Here is a 17,737-nt window from a genome sequence, read left to right on the forward strand (position 1 = left end):
GTCATGAGGTGTGTGGTCCATTCCAAAATGAAGATCAAGTTGCCTTGATTGCTATAATCTCATATTTGGACACAGTGCTGAAAACGTGAAAAATTCCCTTCAATAAGATGCATGCATTCTTAATATACCTGTTTGTCCCGAGCATGACAGTTGGTGATTAGAGTCCCTGGTTCCTGTGCCAGAGCCTAATTGGATTCCGAGACCAACTCTCTCTCTCTCTCTCTCTCTCTCTCTCTCTCTCTCTCTCTCTCTCTCTCTCTCTCTCTCTCTCTCTCTCTCTCTCGTGTGTGTAGGCGTGCGCATGCGTGCACGCATTTGTGCTCTGTATGTACATGTGAAAACAGACTTTTTCCAGGAAGCCCCAATTTTAACTGAGGGTTGAGCAAGAGAATTGCTGGAAACCCAAATCACAGGCTAGAACTCAGACTTCTGCCTAGGCGAGTGGCTTGCCCTGAGTCTGTGAGAACCACTCCTCCAGTGGGTTCTTGACAGTGACAAGCCCCTTCCTACACCAACCAGTTGGCTGGCTCAGTGATGGTGGCCTTGTGACACGCCCTGCCAGAGCCTCGGGGCCTAAGTTTTCTCCTTCGTGCAAGACAGCAGAAGCACAGGAGTCTGGGCCCCGAAACCAGGGCCACCGCCACGGGGCCCCTCTCGGTCCACGGTCTGCTCGGCCTCGATGGCCAAGGAGTCTAGCACGTATTCTTGGTGCAGGTGGCACGGCTCTCTGCTCTTCTGATCACCGGAATCTCGGGTTTAGACCTTCCAGCCGCAGAACGGTCCAAACCCCTACTCCACTCTTCCCATTCCCTCGCTTCCCCACCCTGGGACGGAATATCCCGGCCTGGCAGGACTGGATCACCTCCGCCTCCTCCCACGGCGCTGATTCTGTGAGTGAGGGAGGCCCCGGACCCGGGCGGTGGCTGGCAGAGGGGAGTGGAAAGGGAGGATAGATGGGGCCGGGGGTGGGGTGGTGATGGGGGAGGTGGGGGTGTCATTTTCTTTTTCTTTCTTTCTTTTTTTTTTTTGAAAAGTATTTCTCTCGCGAGAAACTGCTGCGCGGACGATACTTGAAGAGGTGGGAAAGGAGGGGGCCGCGGAGTTGGGGCAGAGACTGTGGGTGCCACAGGCGGCCACGGCTGGGACAACTGCAGAGCAGAGCAACCAACGCCGCCTGGAGTCCGAGCCGCTGGTCCAGTGGGTGTCGCGGGGTCCCGCCGGGGTCAGGCGGCAGCTGGGGGCTGGAGGGCTGTTTGCGCAGCACCTAGGGCATGAGGCCGGGCAGGGTGAGGGGCTGTCCCGAACATCTGCAGCCCGCCCTCTCTGCCTGACAGCTGCAGGACCCGGGGCTGCGGTGCCCGGTTCCACGTTGGATGAAGGGGACTGGCGGGGGTGGCGGTGGCCGGGTGTCTGGGTGGAAAGGACCCTGTGGTAACGTCAGCCCTCACCGCGCGCAATCAGTGCCATTAAGACGGTGTAGGCAGCCGGCTCGCGGGACTCTTGGGCTCTCCGGGGACACGGTATTTGGCGCCGTGAGGCCGCAGGGTCCGAAGATCCCAGTCGCCTGGCTTTGGCTCTGCAGCCAGCTGGGATCGAGCGGTCCTCGCTCATCCCAGTAACTGCGCCACGCGCAGGCGGCGCGCGGGCTGGGCTCGGCAGTGGGGACTGCGAGCTCCAGCATCTCAGAGACCTGAGTGTTTCTCCCCGCCCGCCTTGGGGACTTGTCTGTGTTGCAGGGCAGGGGCTGCCCGAAGTGGGAGCAGCATCGGGAAAAGAAAACGTTAAGAACTAGCCGAGGACACCCCTGCCGCGGGACAGCAGAACCAGCGGGACCCCGGAGGCTCGGGGCGCTGGAAGGCGCAGCGGCGACGGAGAGAGTGGCGGCCGGCGGCATCATGCGGCGAGGCCGGCTGCTGGAGGTCGCGCTGGCTTTCACCCTGCTCCTCGCGTCCTACACGAGCCACGGGGCGGACACTAATCTGGAGGCTGGAAGTCCGAAGGAGACCAGAGCTAACCGAGCCAAGAGAAGAGGCGGCGGAGGACACGATGCGCTGAAAGGGTAAGGGAAGCGCTCGGCTGCCTCAATGTGCCTCCCCTCGCTCTTCTTGGGACTTTAAGATCCACAGCAATTGACAGGGCGGGTAGAAGACCCTGGGTGAGACCTCCTGGGGAGATAGCCTAGAAGTGCCAAGGTTCTTTGGTCATCACCACTCGCTCAGATAAATCGCCTTGTTCCTGTCCCAAATGAGAGGTCCTGGCTGAAGGGAATCCTGGGCCATTGTTGAGGCAGATTTGGGGAGGCGAGAAGGGTTCCTTGTGGAAGAGAGGAGGAGCTGAAACCCGGAGAAAGGGAGAAGCCCACTGCTTTTGCTGCATACCAGTTCCGGCAGTGTGCAGGCAGAAGTACTTTCCGTGTGGGGATCAGCTGTTTGGGAGGCAGCGAAGAAGGGAAGACTAGAGAGACCAGTCTTGAGAAACAAGACTCGTGAAAACCAGGGCGGTGCGCTGCCTTCCAGAAGTCTGCTTTGGAAGTCTCCAGGGCGAAGGTTTCTGAGCTCACAGAGCCCAGAGGCTCTGCGGAGTCACTGCTGGAGTAACGTCGCTGTGGCTGGCCCTACAGGGTGTTGATGTGGTGTCTACTTGGAAAACCCTTGCACTGCCAAATTCCCACGCCCCAGTGTTGTAGCAATTTAAATGGTTAGGGCTCGGCAGTTTCGGGAGCTGAAGGAAAGGGGAAATACAGTTCCTTTAAAGTTTTTTTTTTTTTTTTTTAAAAACTTAAAAATGACAGTGCCTGAGAGTTCAATCCTCTACAGAAGTGGAAGGATGGAAATACACGGCCACTCTTCTCTCCCTTGGAGGAACCTACTCAGTGATCCCAGGCAGTAGTGCATATGTGGAGGTTTCTTGTCATTCCCAGGGCGTCCCCCCCCAGGGGTCTGTAACTTATGTAGCCCCTGATGACCCGATGAAGGAGTTCATTGGAATGTGTGTGTGTGAGAGAGGGGTGTGGAGGGTCTGTTTTGTGTATATGTAGTGTTTCTTGTGTTTGTATGGCTTCAATACAAGAAACAAAAGCAGAGTGTATGACGGTTTTTGAGTCCATGTCTGGATGAAGGACCGGATGAGCATCACTGCTAAGTACTTAGGTTTTTGAGTCCATGTCTGGATGAAGGACCGGATGAGCATCACTGCTAAGTACTTAGGTTTTTGAGTCCGTGTCTGGATGAAGGACCGGATGAGCATCACTGCTAAGTACTTAGGCTGTGGTAATGTGTTTGTGATTGTTTGATCCCAGAAAATAGCTAGCATCAGTTCTATCTATCTTGACCTTTGTGGAAAACAGACCCAGAATTCCAACAACATTGGCAATAAAACCTGCTGATCCTGACCAAGCAGCGACAACGGTCACCCTGTGTGGAAGGCTTGTGGAGAGTTCAGTAAATGGGCAGAAAAGCTGATTTTAACATGTTCTCAAGAGGGCTTTCTTTGGGCCAGCATATATACACAAACAAATGCATATATACAAGGCTGTAATTTTCATAACTCCTTTTAAACAGTAGAACAGCCATTTAAATAGTAGGACATCCATTATGTACATTCCTAGTTCTTACGTTATCTAGGAAGTTTTCTGTGTCTATTTCTGTGTATGATTGTGGCAAAATAATTTTAAAAGATATACAATTTAAAGTATTTTCCTCCTACTTTCAGGCACCTCAACTATATATTTTTGAGAAAAATCATAGACATATACACATAGCCGCACATGCATTGCACATATGCATGGTATATATGAACATATATGTGTGTGCCTGCTTTTTTCCACTATGTGCATGTGCTGTATATAATGTGGGCCTTCACTTTCTCTACATCTTCAGTGCATTCATTTGTTAACCTGTGTTCTCTTGGTTTGTAGAATCCCATGATATGGTGGAGTAGGTTCCAAATGATGGCTCTTGAGATTATAATAAATATTTCACTATTAATAGCATCCTTCTGTATACTTACATGTGTACGCATAAGATTATATGTGGCACAAAGTAATACAGGTAGAACTACTGGACCAAAGTTTTCTTATAGATCCTCAACACACTCATTCTGACGCTGATTTTGAAACGTCTCTTTATTCACTGCCATTGGTCTCATGTGATAAGCCTTACAGCCACGTTGTGCTGTGTAAACCAGCAGAAGAGCAGGCTGTGCATGGCATTTGCCCAGGTGTAACTTACAGCTTTTACATATGCTCACCTAAGTGTTGTCTAGTTCAAAACTAACCCTGACTGTGTCGACACCTGCTCGTTCCTTTGATGGACATGCTGGTCTTGGAAGTGGAGGTGGTTTGTAGTCCCTGAGGCTCATGTGAGGCAGGGGCTTGATTTTGACACCTTGCTGATCAATGTCTGTCATGCAGTGTCCTATGGGCTTTGACTTTTCCTCTGGTGAGACAGGTGCTGGACTTATGTTCCTTCCCTGTCATCTCCCTCTCTCTGCAGGCTGGAGGGCCTGTCTTGCTTCACAAGGCATACCACCCTCGCTGGCTTCTCTCCTGCATCTCAGGGAAGGTGTTTTCTCCCTTTTTCTCTTCTTATGGGCAGCAAAAGTTGTTCCACTATAGAACTTTAAGGATCCTAAAAATTTTCCTCAGATTTTGCTGTGTTTTCTTAGAGCAAGTTGCCAATTTCTGCTTTTACAGGAAATCCTCTATTTTTTTTTTGAAATTTTAGAAAGATGGAATCAACGTGTTCCCCATTCATACTCAGCAAAAACTATGTTTTTTCTCAAGTTTCCAGTGAAAATTTGCATGTTTATTTATTTTTACATTCTACTTATTTATGGCATGTGTGTGTACAATACAATGTGTGTGTGTGTGTGTGTGAGTGTACAGGGGACCACTTGCAGGCATCCAGTCTCTCACTCCATCAGTAGGTTCCGGGTATTGAACTCAGGTCGTCAGGCTTGGTGGTAGGCATCTTTACCTGTTAAGCTATCTTACTGTTCTGAAATTTGCAAATTTAAAGATCATTTTCAAACTGTAACCATATGTAGTAGGGTTTTTCTCAGGGTGTGTGTGTGGGGGGGTGGGAGATGGCCGTTGCTTAACATGTGTGAAATGACACAAATTTGCAGATTTAACTCTGCATTTCAGCTCATAAGATTTTTTTTTATCTCAGCTAAATTTTCATGCTGTGGTTAGTCAAAAAGTGGAAGATGGCTCAGCAATGCACATACTCACACCCTCACCACTACCACCAGTACCACCAGAACCACCAGCAACACCTCCACCACCACCACCAATAAACCAACTTTTAGTTAGACAGCAGTAGTTCTGTGTCCTTTCTTTATGATTGCCTTATTGCTCTAGCGCCCAAATAAGGAAATATTACAGTTTCATGTCAAATGGAAGCATTCCTGAAACTGGAATGCCTTTTCCCAAGTCTCCAGTAATAGGAGTGCGTCTCGTGTCCTTGTGGCCAGTTCCTGATTTTATAGGTTGCAGGTTGACGGGCTGACAGGTTGATAAGCTGACGGGCTGACAAACTGATAGATTTATAGGTTGATAGTTGACAGGCTCAGGAGTTCCTTCGTGTTTTACAAAGTTTGTTCCCCTTCTCAAAATTCTTTTTGGTCTTTGTTTACGTGTTTGCTTTGTCCAGAGTTCTTATTACCAGAAAAACACATATGAAACAGTTCACAACCCGGGTAGATTATGTGATGGTAAACCCCTGGGGATTAATTTCAGAAGTCTTTCTTAACGGAATTTGTTGGGGAGAGCAGGGGCTTTGCGGAGCCCATCTGACTCACCCAGACAACTTGAGGACGCTTCTGAAGTCACAGTCTCCTAAGGACACACAGGGGAAGCCCTTGACAATGGCATCGTTTGTTTTCACATTAATGAAAAGAGGAAGCTAATATATTGGAACACAATTTAAAAAACAGATTTCCTTAAGCTGAGGTTTATGTAATCCCACATTTTAAATAAAAAGAAACGAAATATTTATTTGACTTTTTCATCTATGCCTTTCGGGCAAAGCGGTAATTTAAAGACACAAGTAAGCTGTGGATGATGTAAATGAATAAAACCCACATCAACATACAGTGTTGTGATTCGAGAATGGAAGGACAGACATATCTTCAAGCTTACTTGGAATTTTAAATAATATTGAAAGATTAAAACATCATAGCATTCTGCTCATAACCCATAACTATTCAAAATGCAATTAAAATATACATTCAAAACCAAATAGCTTACCCAAGACACTGTGGGAGCTTTTGCTTTGGTTTTCACTGTGAATGCTTTTTTGGAAGACAAGTAAACTATTTTAACAATTTCTTTGATTCTAGACACTGCCCAGCAAGTGGGCTTACTTTAATAGCATTCTTGAGAAAGCTGAAATCAATAATGTATCAAAGCCTGGCTTAGGTCTGTGCGCATTTGTTGTTTCATGATTATTAAAACGTGATTTTCTCCTGTGCATGTGGATGTACGTGTGTGGGGGTGCACAGAGGCCAGAGGTTCACTTGGGGTGCCATTGCAGGAACCATCCAACTTGCTTTGTGAAGCCCAGTTTCTCCCCAGGGTCTGATGTTTTCTGATTAGGCTATGCCCACTGCCCAGTAAGCACCACAGAACTGTCTGTCTCTGCCTCCCAGTGCTGGGCTACAGGTCTGCACTTCCTTTCTGGGCTTACAGGTCTGCTCTGCTTGTCTGGGGTTACAGGTCTTCACTGCTTGTCTGGGCTTACAGGTCTGCTCTGCCTGTCTGGGGTTACAGATCTTCACTGTCTGTCTGGAGTTACAGGTCTTCACTGTTGTCTGGGGTTACAGATCTTCACCGTCTGTCTGGGGTTACAGATCTTCACCGTCTGTCTGGGGTTACAGGTCTTCACTGTTGTCTGGGGTTACAGATCTTCACCGTCTGTCTGGGGTTACAGATCTTCACCGTCTGTCTGGGGTTACAGGTCTTCACTGTTGTCTGGGGTTACAGATCTTCACCGTCTGTCTGGGGTTACAGATCTTCACCGTCTGTCTGGGGTTACAGATCTTCACTGTCTGTCTGGGGTTACAGGTCTTCACTGTTGTCTGGGGTTACAGATCTTCACCGTCTGTCTGGGGTTACAGATCTCTACAGCCTGTCTGCCTTTTAAGTTGGTGCTATGGATGGAACTGAAGCCCTCATCTTGCCGTGAGAGCTATCTCCTTACCCACTGGATTCAATTTTCTTTCACACTAATTTGTAAAATCACCAAAGAGGCAAGAATCAAATTGCAAGCATTTTACCATTAAAATCATTAAATGTGTTTCAAAGAATCAGTTCTGCAGGCCTCGGTTGAAAATCAGTCTTTACTTAGTTGAGCAGAACACCAGAGATGTGTAGTGCACGGCTTGGAAGGGGCTTCATAGTTTACGGGAGACCAAGAGTCATTAATAAAAAAGCAGCCAAAAGCACAGGGCCAGGTGTTAGGCTAAACAACCATTGCTGCAGCACTGATGTGCCTGGAGTTGAGCTAAGCACGGATAAATGTTGTCAAGGACTTGGAACATATCGGTCATTTAGCGCGACAATGGCAGCGGGCGTGCGGGGGGGGGGGATGTCAGGGATGGACAGATGGGACATTTAAAATTTTTAATATTTTTTAGTAAGAATTCAAAAATCATAAGTATAGTTAACCTTATTACTTAGTTAAATAAAATTTTTTTCTGAGACTTTATTCAGATATTAGAAAAACAGAATCGTAAGATGTCGGGATCATCAGGGACCTTGGATAGTGCATGTATTATATTTTAATATTAGGGCTTGTGTTTTTACGAAGGTGGAACTAACCATGACAGGTACAGCCTTCTATACTGTCCAGCCTCTGAGTTAAGAATGTTATGTACTAATTGTATCATCCAGAATCTCTTGTTTTCAAATTCTGCATAAGAAGTGTTTCTCAGGCAGAGTTAGGCAACATATATCTTTTTCAAGGGAGGCTGATGCATATCTCATATTCTTGTTGGCAAAGATGAATTATTTAATTATTTGCTTCATTTTTTACATGCTTACCTATAAGCACAGGTAAGTATTAATATTAAATTGAGCAATTATTGTTAAAATAGCATCTGCGACAATTGCATTTTAATAGTATTAATCCCTCAATACACAACTCCTTATGAGGGAAATGAAATATCTTTGCACATTTAACAGGTTGGAAAAAAAAAAAAACAGAACAAAGAATGTCGAGTTCCAGTCTTTACCCTAGGGAAGTCAACTAGAGTTAGGAAACTTGGCTTCATAGAACTTTTAACTTAATATTTTGTTGCTTCTTGGCTAAATTAAATTTTATAGCTGGTAAATTTCTTTCTTTAATCCTCTTGATACCCTCTTTCTCTAGAATGTTCTCCGGTGGGCACAACTCAACATTTGTTGAAGGTGTGTCCTGTTATAGGCCAACAGAAGCACTGTTGAAAGGGATTGATTGGAAAAGATACCACAGTACAAGTTCATTGGGTCTTCAGACTGTGGCCCAAGCTTGTTTGAGGATGAAGTTTTGTTGATGTGCAGCCTGGGCATCTGTGCTCGTGTTACCCCACTATTGCCTGTCTTTGCAGCTCTGGAAGGATGTAGCTGTGACAGCCATGGTAGGACTTCTGCAATGCTAAAATATTTGCTGAATGGCCCTTTACGGAGAGTTCCACAGCCTCTGGTTGTGCAATAAAATGGTGGCTGTCCACTATAATTGAGAACCCCTCAAGGGTCCCCACTAGGTAGAAGATGCCTTGCGTATTTTATTTCTCTATGGATCTTGGGAATTGGGCATAAGGTAGATGTCAGTGTCAGTAGATGGTTGTGGATGGTCAGGTATAGGTCAGTTTTGATGGACTGTCTGGGTAAGGTTTAATTATATACATTTGAAGTTGGAGGAATTGGAAATTTGACATAAAGGGGAAAGATGAGGAAAAAAAAGACACAAGGTGAAGTGTTTGGGATGGTGGAGCTTCGGGCACAGCAAGCAGGTTTGTACTGCATGGATCTGACTGGCGTTGATAAGTGTGGTCTGGGGGTTGACACCTTGTGAGCCTGAACAAAGAGATGATGCTATTAAGGGCACAGAGGAATCAGCATAAACATCATGTTCCTGACAGTTGGGAAGGGCGGGGATGAGTAGAGTTCCCGGATGGATCAGCCACGTGGTCCAGAGGCAGTGCTGTGAAAGCAGTGTGGTTAGTGCAGGGAGCTTAAGGAGCCGTGTGGGGCTCACAGGGGGAAGATGGTGGTCTGAGCAAAGGCGGGGGTGTTGATGAGGCGAAGGCTCAGTTGCCCCAGACACAACACAAATGGTACAACTGAACAGTTGATAAGAAAAGACAAAGGAGGGGAGGCTTCTAGATTGTTCCTACCTAAAATTTCTAACACATGAAGACATAATGGCCCCTCTCTGAGAAAAGAACAGGATACAGGTCACCCTGGGCTATCTACTGTCAGAAGACACCAACTCTCATTCATGTTTTGACTCTCTTTTGCTATGTAGGAAGTCACAGCTTTATGGTCTTCCAGTGCTGTGGGTCAGGAATTCAGAGACTCTGGTCTCTGCTCCTCCAAGTGACTGTTGGTTGGGGTGTGTGATAGCAAGATGCTTCCATGGAAGTGGGGGCATGACACCCTGTTCACCTTGGTGTGACTTATCTAAAATTGAGAGAAATAAAGAAGTTTGACTCTGGTGAGAATTTCTTGGACTTTAATTATTTCTCATGTAGTCTCCTGCCTGGGACTGCCCCTTAAGATGAAAGAAGTCATTAAGTATGTTTTTGTCAATGGGGAAGTTGAGCCCCTGATTCAGTTGGTAGGCCTTCTTCAAGGTTGGGTCTGTTGGAGCTGTCTCTTGGTGGCATGTTGGAACCCTGTATCTTTAAAGTAGCATGACTTAAATGACTTCAGGCTGACTGGCCGGGTTTGAATGGGCTCATGTAGAGTGTTGGCAGAGTTCCTCAGTTCCCTTCCTTATGGTTGCCAACTGACCTCCATCAGTGGCCTTTCTGCACAATCTCCCCAGAAGCAAAGCCAGGCTCTTTATGCAGTGGTTCTGAATCTCCCATGAGCATAAAAATGGAAGCCACTAGATTCTGTTCCAACTTAGCCTGCAACTGTATGACTTTGAATTCCATGGCAGTTGCAGGCTGTCTTAGAGTTTTATTGCTGTGTGGAGACACCATGACCACGGCAACTCTTGTAAAGGAAAACATTTAATTGGGGCTGTCTTACAGTTTCCTGCCATCATGACAGGAAGCATGGTAGTGCACAGGCAGAAATGGTGCTGGAGAGGGAACTGAGAGTTCTACATCTTGATTTGCAGGTAGCAGAAGGAGTCTGCCACACTAGGTGTAGCTTGAGCATATAAGACCTCAAAGCCCACCTCCATAATGACATGTTTCCTCCAATAAGGCCACACCTGCTCCAACAAGGCAACACCCCCTAATAGTGCCACTCCCTATGGACCAAGCATTCAAACACATGAATCTATGGAGGGCACTCCTACCTATTGAAACCATCACAAAGCTTTGCCCAGATTCAAGGCCATGGACAGATGCTGTCTTTGCAGGGTAAGGAGGGTCACTCTTGTGACCACCATTGGAGACTAGTGAACAGAGTGAAGCAATGGGCCTTTAGGGGGGTAATCCAATATTTTAAGTTTAATTCCAGCTTGATTTGGCCTAACTGGCCTTGTTCTCCATAGATGATGAAGATGTGAATGTGTCGTCGTATTTGGTTGTGTGATGTTAGAAAGACATGCCAGCACGGTTCCTTTGGGTCAGTGTTTAAGAGCAGCGCTCTCTCCTCACACGTCGTTCCCCACTGAAAGCACATGTGGCCATCGGAAGTGAGATGACAGTCAAGGACTGGATGCATTTACTCACACAGAAGCACTGTAAAGCCCAGACCCTTCTCCCTTTTCTTTAGAGTTGTAAAATTCAGTGCAAACTTTGATGTACAGCTACTCTGGTTTACGAACTGAAGCATTCAGCATTTATTGTCCTTGCTTCTAGATGGAATTCTACCTTCAATTTCTTTTGTCTTGCCTCATTTTTCTACATCTGTTGGATAATCCATTCCGTTTTGTTTTGATTGTGGAACTGGGGGTTGTAAACAATAGCCAACAATAGGTCTGAGGTTGCCAGTTGCCAGTGGAGCTGACGTTGTCCGAGAGGAGCCGCCACAATGCCACAGAAGAAAGGCAGAACAGGGCGGCGGTCAGGCGTGGCTTGTGCCAATTCTACTCTGTAGCAAATCTGGCTTTAAGTTTCCTGTGACTTTGCAACTTTCTCAACTAAGTGGTATTTTTGCTTGAAGTTATCACTAAGTCTGTTTACTCAGCCCCCTCAGAGCAGAAGAGGGAAAGGAAAATTCCCCATCTTCACCATTTCCAGCCAGAAATGTATTCCAGACAGAGCAGGCAGGGTGGGAGAACTGCCCCCTTAGACAAGTGATTCGGGTCAGTGTTTGAAGGGCTGTGAATTCCTAGACCATCAGTCATACTTACATTCAAATATACACATCGAATTCCAAATATAGTACCGCCATTTATGACAGTGGTGTCGGGAGACAGGATTTATGTCAGCCCTATGGATACACTGGGTCTGTTGTTAAACTTTATGGCAATCTCTATATTAATACAGAGCCGATTCACAGGGACGATTTTCTTTTTTGTTTTTCATCTCCTCCTCATCACCTTTTTTGTTTCTCTTCATCATTCCCTTTTTTGAAAGACAAATTACCACTCTGTGGTCCAGGCTGCTTTTGAATTCATGACCCTCCTGCATTGGCTTTGCCAGGCCGAGTGTATGGTGACAAGTTTGTAATCCTAGGCAGAGGCCAAAGACAACAGCAACAATGGTGGCAGCAGAAAACCAGCCCAGGGCTGGGATGGCAGGCACTGCCTCTGCGTCTGGATCTGCCTTTTCTTGGGGACCATTGTCTGCATTATCGTCCCTCCTTCTCTTCTTTTAAAAGGAACCATAATTCCAGCTACAGATAAAATAGAGCAAGCAGATAGAAATAGTGGAGTTTGAAAATGAAGAAAAATAAATGCATTCTAGGTAATGAGGAAACCTATTTATGTGGGAGACTTGGAATCTTCCAGAAGAAAAATACAAGCGAGGTTTTGTTATAGGAGGGAAGAAGCAAACCTGAGTGAGGCTAGAGTAGAAGGTTCTGGAATAAAATCCTCCCAGCCAAGGGCTGGGCCTGGCCAGAACAGGTGCCGACGCCACAGTCAACTTCCTCACTCCTGGCAGTGACGTGTGGTGGCCTTCAGCTTTTTGAGGGCTTCCATGCAAGTACCCAGAGGGATGCAGTGGAAGGCAGGCTTGACCATCACCTAATCATCACCTGTGAGTGTGGTGTTGTGTAAATAGTACCGTGGGCAGTGGCTAATGTCCACAACCAGCTGTGTCCTCCCACTGTTGACTTACAAGATTGCATGGCCAGACCCCAATAGGATTGTGTCTGTGTGAAAACCTTTAAAAGCGTTTATTTTTAATCATGTGTGTACAGATGTGGCTATGTACATGGGAGTGCAGATGCCTAAGGAGTTCAGAAGAGGGCATCAGATCCCACGGTCACACAACACGGGTGTGGGGAAATAAACTCGGATCTCTGTAATAGGTGCTGCTGTGTTGACTCTCCGGCCCCTTTGGGAATACCTTAAACGCTTTCTTGGTGGCATACGTGAGAAACATGACTACAAGTACGTTATAGGGAGATGGATTTGAGAAGCTTTTAGATGCTAACCAAGACCCAAAGAAGGTCCATTAAAAAGGGCTCTTGGTACAGGTTTTCTTCCTTATTTCATAGCTATAGAAGCCACAGAGGGACAGATCTGGTTTAAGTAGAAGCATGGTGTTGGGCAGTGTATCATGTCTCTCTGTGTTCAAATTCCAGAGAGCTGACTGGTGTCTTCAAGTCTTCTAACATCCTAGGTATAAGATAGCCTCTGACATAGTAAGTAAGCATGCCACTTCTCTTTTTTTCTTTCCCTCCCCCTCTCTCTCTTTCCCTCCCTACTCTCTCTCCTATCTTTCTGGAAACATGGTCTCACTATGTAGACTAAGCTGATCTTGTACTTGCTATATAGACCAGGCTAGCACCTCCCAACTGATGAGACTGTAAGTGTGTGACACTATGTCCAACTGTGCTTGAGTCCTTTCTTCCTTCCTTCCTCCCTCCCTTCCTCCCTCCCTTCTTTCACTCTTGGGCAGTATGATCAGTGTCTCATTAAGTGATATTTGGTGGGAGAGTACAAGTCAGTAGGTTTTAGAAATTTACTTTTACCCATCCATCAATGAAAGGCTCCCTTCAGTAGCCTTGGGAGGAATAAGGACTTCTAAAGGCCGAATTTAACAAAGGTATCAGGGAAAGAGTTTGGCAAAAATATGAGTCCTCTTTGGGAGTCTAAGGAGAGCTTCGCTGCTCTGTGTCCCCACCATGCCTCATACTTCTGACAGGCGAGGGATCTGGAGATCTGGCTTGGGCTAAGACAATTCTGGATCACACTTAAGCATTATGTTGTCCTTTATAACTCGTATACTCAGTTATCCAGCTATTGATCTATGCAGTTAGATTCTATGAGATAAATATGCCAAGATGAAAACTTTCCCTTGAATTCTTGCATTTTCTTCTATAGCCCCATAATTTTGGAGCACACCTGCTTAATTTTAATGACAATTTTACTGAGCGTTAGCTGTGTTTGAGTTGGACTGAGTCCTTCCCTCTCGGAATGAACATAGTTCTCAAGCCGTTGTTAGTACTCTTCTCAACGACTCTGGGCAGACCTGCCATTTGGAATATCTTTCTCTATGTTTATGGGTAAAGTCAGAGACGATGTGGGCAAGAGCCAGGCAAGGAGAACATTGACATCCACCCTTCAAGTCCACAAGTCGTTTTTAATCTCCCATGGACCGCTGCCGTTTCACACCCAAGAGTTTAGGCCACTGACCCCAAGTTTGCAAATTGTATATCCCATTACCACCCTGTGAGCTCTCTCCTCCCCAGGGCCACACAGTTGACGTTTTAGCTGGAATCCGAGAAAGTGTCTGAACATTTCCTGCAGAGTTGGCTAGGAGTGATTTGGCAGTTCAGCCATAAAACCCCAGAGCTGGTGGCTGGGGGATATGCTATAATTACCTCACACTGTTTCCTGTTTGAGCCTGGTTGTGGGTAATGGGGTAGAGTGGTATGGCTTGTGGGACTATATTTTCAAAGATAGAGGAGTCACTTTCAATGAATACTAATCACTGTTGGCCATGCTTGCAAGGAGGCTTGGGAATGTGGGGATAGACAGGCTGGGGTCAGATTCTGGCTCCACCCCCTACTGGGAAGAAACCTCAGACAAGTGGCTTGACCTCTGAAAGCCTCACTTATTACCTTGTAAACAAGATTATAGCACACACCTCTTTGTGTTGTCCCAAGATTTAATGACACAGTGCAGGCCACATTCCTGGTACAGTGCCTGGTGTCTCTGTGTGGTGATGAGGGCAGATAGAACGCTGTCCATCATAGGTAACCAAATGATAATCGACATTTATTTTAAACATATCAAAAATATAAAAGCAAATATGAGTATTTTCTGTGCTTCATCAACTTCCAGGAGAAAAATGAACCTAAAATAAAATAAGTATTTCCTTTAAATTTTTAATTTTTTCCAGGACTCTTACAAGAATTTGTAAATCATTTTATCTTTTTTGTAAGCAATCTAGACATGGTTGAACATTTGGATACAAGAGCTCAGACTGGCGCATTTTCTCGTTTGTGTTTCTCCTTGAAAAAAAATTACACCTTCTCACTCACTGAAGTGTCAGGAAACATATTGGGAACTCCTTGCTGAGTACATCATCCTGGACATTTTATATGTAAATTATGACTTCTTCCAGGTACAGACAAGCCCAAATCCATCCTGTATAGGCGTAACACAGACTGATGTCTTTCCCTTCAAATGCGTTTTTTTACTGACTGGATCCATCATGAAGAAAGATGGAGGATGCCCGTGAGAATGAGGCATGGCCGAACTGCTTTAGGGCTTACGCAGGTCTGCTCAAGCTCTTTGTTCTTGTGCTCCCCATCGGTGAGCATCATTATCACCTCCTGCCTTCTGGATAGCTGAGGTTCATAGAGACACTGGTTCGCTCTGGTCAGTTGTTTGAGATGGTTGGCTTGGACTCCTGTCATGTCCAGACTTGGTCTGTGTCCTACTCAGGGATAGTGAGGCACACAACAGGTACAAACAGTTTGCCAAGAAAACAAGCGAGGAACTGGTGGTTTGCCAACGACTGTGGCCATCAGGATGGACCAGGTGATCCCACAAAGTGGCCATTTAGCTTTCCAGTGTGCAGAATTTCAGGTTTGTACAAAACTAGGGAGGAAGACGCAGTGACATCTTAGCTTTGTGTTTATCAATTAGCAGTCAGTCTTCGGGCTGGTTTGGGTATCTACGGTGATGTAGAGGCAAGTGACCGACCTCAGGTGCCATTCATTAGATGCAACCACCCCTTTAATTTATTAAATTGAGATCTCTCACTGCCCTCAAACTTGCAAAGTGGCCTAGGCTGCCTAGCCAGCAAGCCCCAGGGACCTTTCTATATGCTCCCCAGCTCTGGGGTTATGAAAACACACCACTGTGCCTAGCCTCTAAAGCAGGTACTGGGGATCCAATAAGGTCCCCACATTCCCATGCAAGCATTTTATAGACAGTGCTCTTTCTATGCCTACCAAAATTCTTGTAAATATTTAAACCTGTAAAAGATGAGCCTTCCTCAAGAATACAATACCAATATCATATGTAACATTAGTTTTGGAGCCTTTTCTTGTTTTTTGAGACAAGGTTTCTCTGTAGATTTGGAGCCTGTCCTGGAACTAGTTCTTGTAGACCAGGCTGGCTTCGAACTCACAGAGATCCGCCTGCCTCTGCCTCCCAAGTGCTGGGATTAAAGGTGTGTGCCACCACCGCCTGACATATTGCTCAGTCATATTAAAGGCTACTAGGCTCACAATCAAAAATATCTCGTGAATTTTAAAATCTCCTTAATTAATTCATATTTTATTTTATAGTTGATTGAAATTGGGATCTAAATAAAGTCCATATTTTGTAATTGGCTCATGCGTCCCTTATGTGTTTTTTAAAACATACATTGGCTCGCTTTCATTTTCCAGTAATAATCTCCTTATAGGAGAAAGAGGCAGCAGTAGAGCTGCTTACGTTGCTGTCCTGCTGAGCTGTGTGGGTAATCTGAAAAGGAGGAATTGAAATGTTCTTATTCTGCATTCTATGTCTATCAATGCTATAAAGTTTGTAAGTAGTTTTGAATGTACACCCATGGTGTAGAGCCTGCCAAGTTTGCCTTTTCTGATCCATGGCCCTGAGGGGTGTAGAAAAATCACAAAACACGGAATAGCAATGATTGGCTATCACGAGGTTGAAGATTGTAGGAACCTGGCATTGAGGGGCAAATGAAAGGAGCCAATTCTGTGTGGTCTATTCCATAACCAGAATCCCTTGGTTTCTTGGTCTACTATGGCTGTTAAAATGAAAACAATGTTTTATTTTATTTTAAAATTAGTTAATTTTAAGACAGGGTCTTGCCATGTAGTTCGGGGGGACCTGAGTCATCTAAGTACAGTATGTAACCCAGGCTGTACTCAGACTCATGGTAGTCCCCCTGCCTCAGCTCTTGACTACTGCGATTACAGACGTGTGCCACCACCCTGGTTTATTTTAATTTCAAGAGAAGGATTCATGCAAGGACCCTATAAAGAGTTAGTATCCGTTTTTCACTACAGTTGGAAAGAAGAGGTTTTTAGCTTAAGTTTCATTCGGTGTCCAGAAGGAAATGCTTATATCTTCATTTCAGTATTTCTGCTTCAGGAGTTATGATGGTTTGAATAAAAATGGCCCCTGTAGCCCCATAGGGAATGGCACTATTAGGAGATATGGCCTCGTTGGTGCATGTGTGACCTTGTTGGAGGAAATCTGTCACTGGGGGTGGGTGGGCTTTGAGGTCTCAGATGCTCAAGCCAGACCCAGGGATTCACTCCCTTCCTGCTGTCTGTCAATCCGGATATAGAACTCTTTCAGCTACCTCTCCAGCACCCTGTCTGCCTGTGTGCTGCCGTGTTTTCTGCCACGATGACAACGGATAAAATCTCTGAAATGCAAGGCAGCTCCATGTGTCCCAACCCTGGCAACTGTGGAGGCCAATGCTGCTATCACCTAGGTGAAAGAAAGCTTTCATGTTGGATTTGAGGAGAGATCTGTGATACTGGGAGTAGAAATGGGCCACCGCAACTTCATGAGGCCTGCTGTGTTCCTCAGCAAGGTTAGATACGTCGCTGGCAGGTGCCTGCAGCTGCTTTCCTAAAGACAAGTCCAACTCAACGCTCAGGTGGATGTCAGTAATACATTTTGGAACCAGCTGAGAGCAGGTTTCAGAACATTCTATTGCCTCCTACCCACCCCGACACTTGTTGCATGTTCCTCAAACTCTAACCATTTGAGAGCTAGCTAACATTTTCATCATGGGAGCTGGCCCCATACTTACCCTGCAGGAACCGTGTTAGTAACAGAAACATGGGTCTATTTCTTTCACACCACCCCCACCCCAATAGACATTGTATAATCAGCCTAAAAAGAAGTGGTTTTTGTTTGGTTGGTTTTGCAGACCTAGTAAAAGAAAACCTGAGCACAAAACCGTTGCAGCAATTAGTGAAAAG

General features: G+C 45.8%; 1 protein-coding gene across 3 annotated transcripts in view; it reads left to right on the forward strand.

Moving 5' to 3' along the window:
• The first annotated feature begins 760 nt into the window (after positions 1–760).
• Positions 761–17,737, forward strand: part of Fbn1 (fibrillin 1) — a 204,883-nt gene continuing 187,906 nt past the window's right edge. Inside the window, exons 1-2 of one of the 3 annotated variants that reach the window (XM_057780310.1) lie at positions 761–890; positions 1,737–2,059. In XM_057780310.1, the coding sequence (XP_057636293.1) occupies positions 1,896–2,059 (164 nt within the window). In that variant the 5' untranslated portion in view covers positions 761–890; positions 1,737–1,895. Of the gene's footprint in view, positions 891–1,102; positions 1,198–1,736; positions 2,060–17,737 lie in introns of those variants that run through there. The other 2 variants (XM_057780311.1, XM_057780312.1) reach the window with 2 other exon arrangements.

The sequence above is a fragment of the Chionomys nivalis genome, chromosome 9 (assembly GCF_950005125.1).
Source record: "Chionomys nivalis chromosome 9, mChiNiv1.1, whole genome shotgun sequence".
Classification (NCBI taxonomy): domain Eukaryota; kingdom Metazoa; phylum Chordata; class Mammalia; order Rodentia; family Cricetidae; genus Chionomys; species Chionomys nivalis.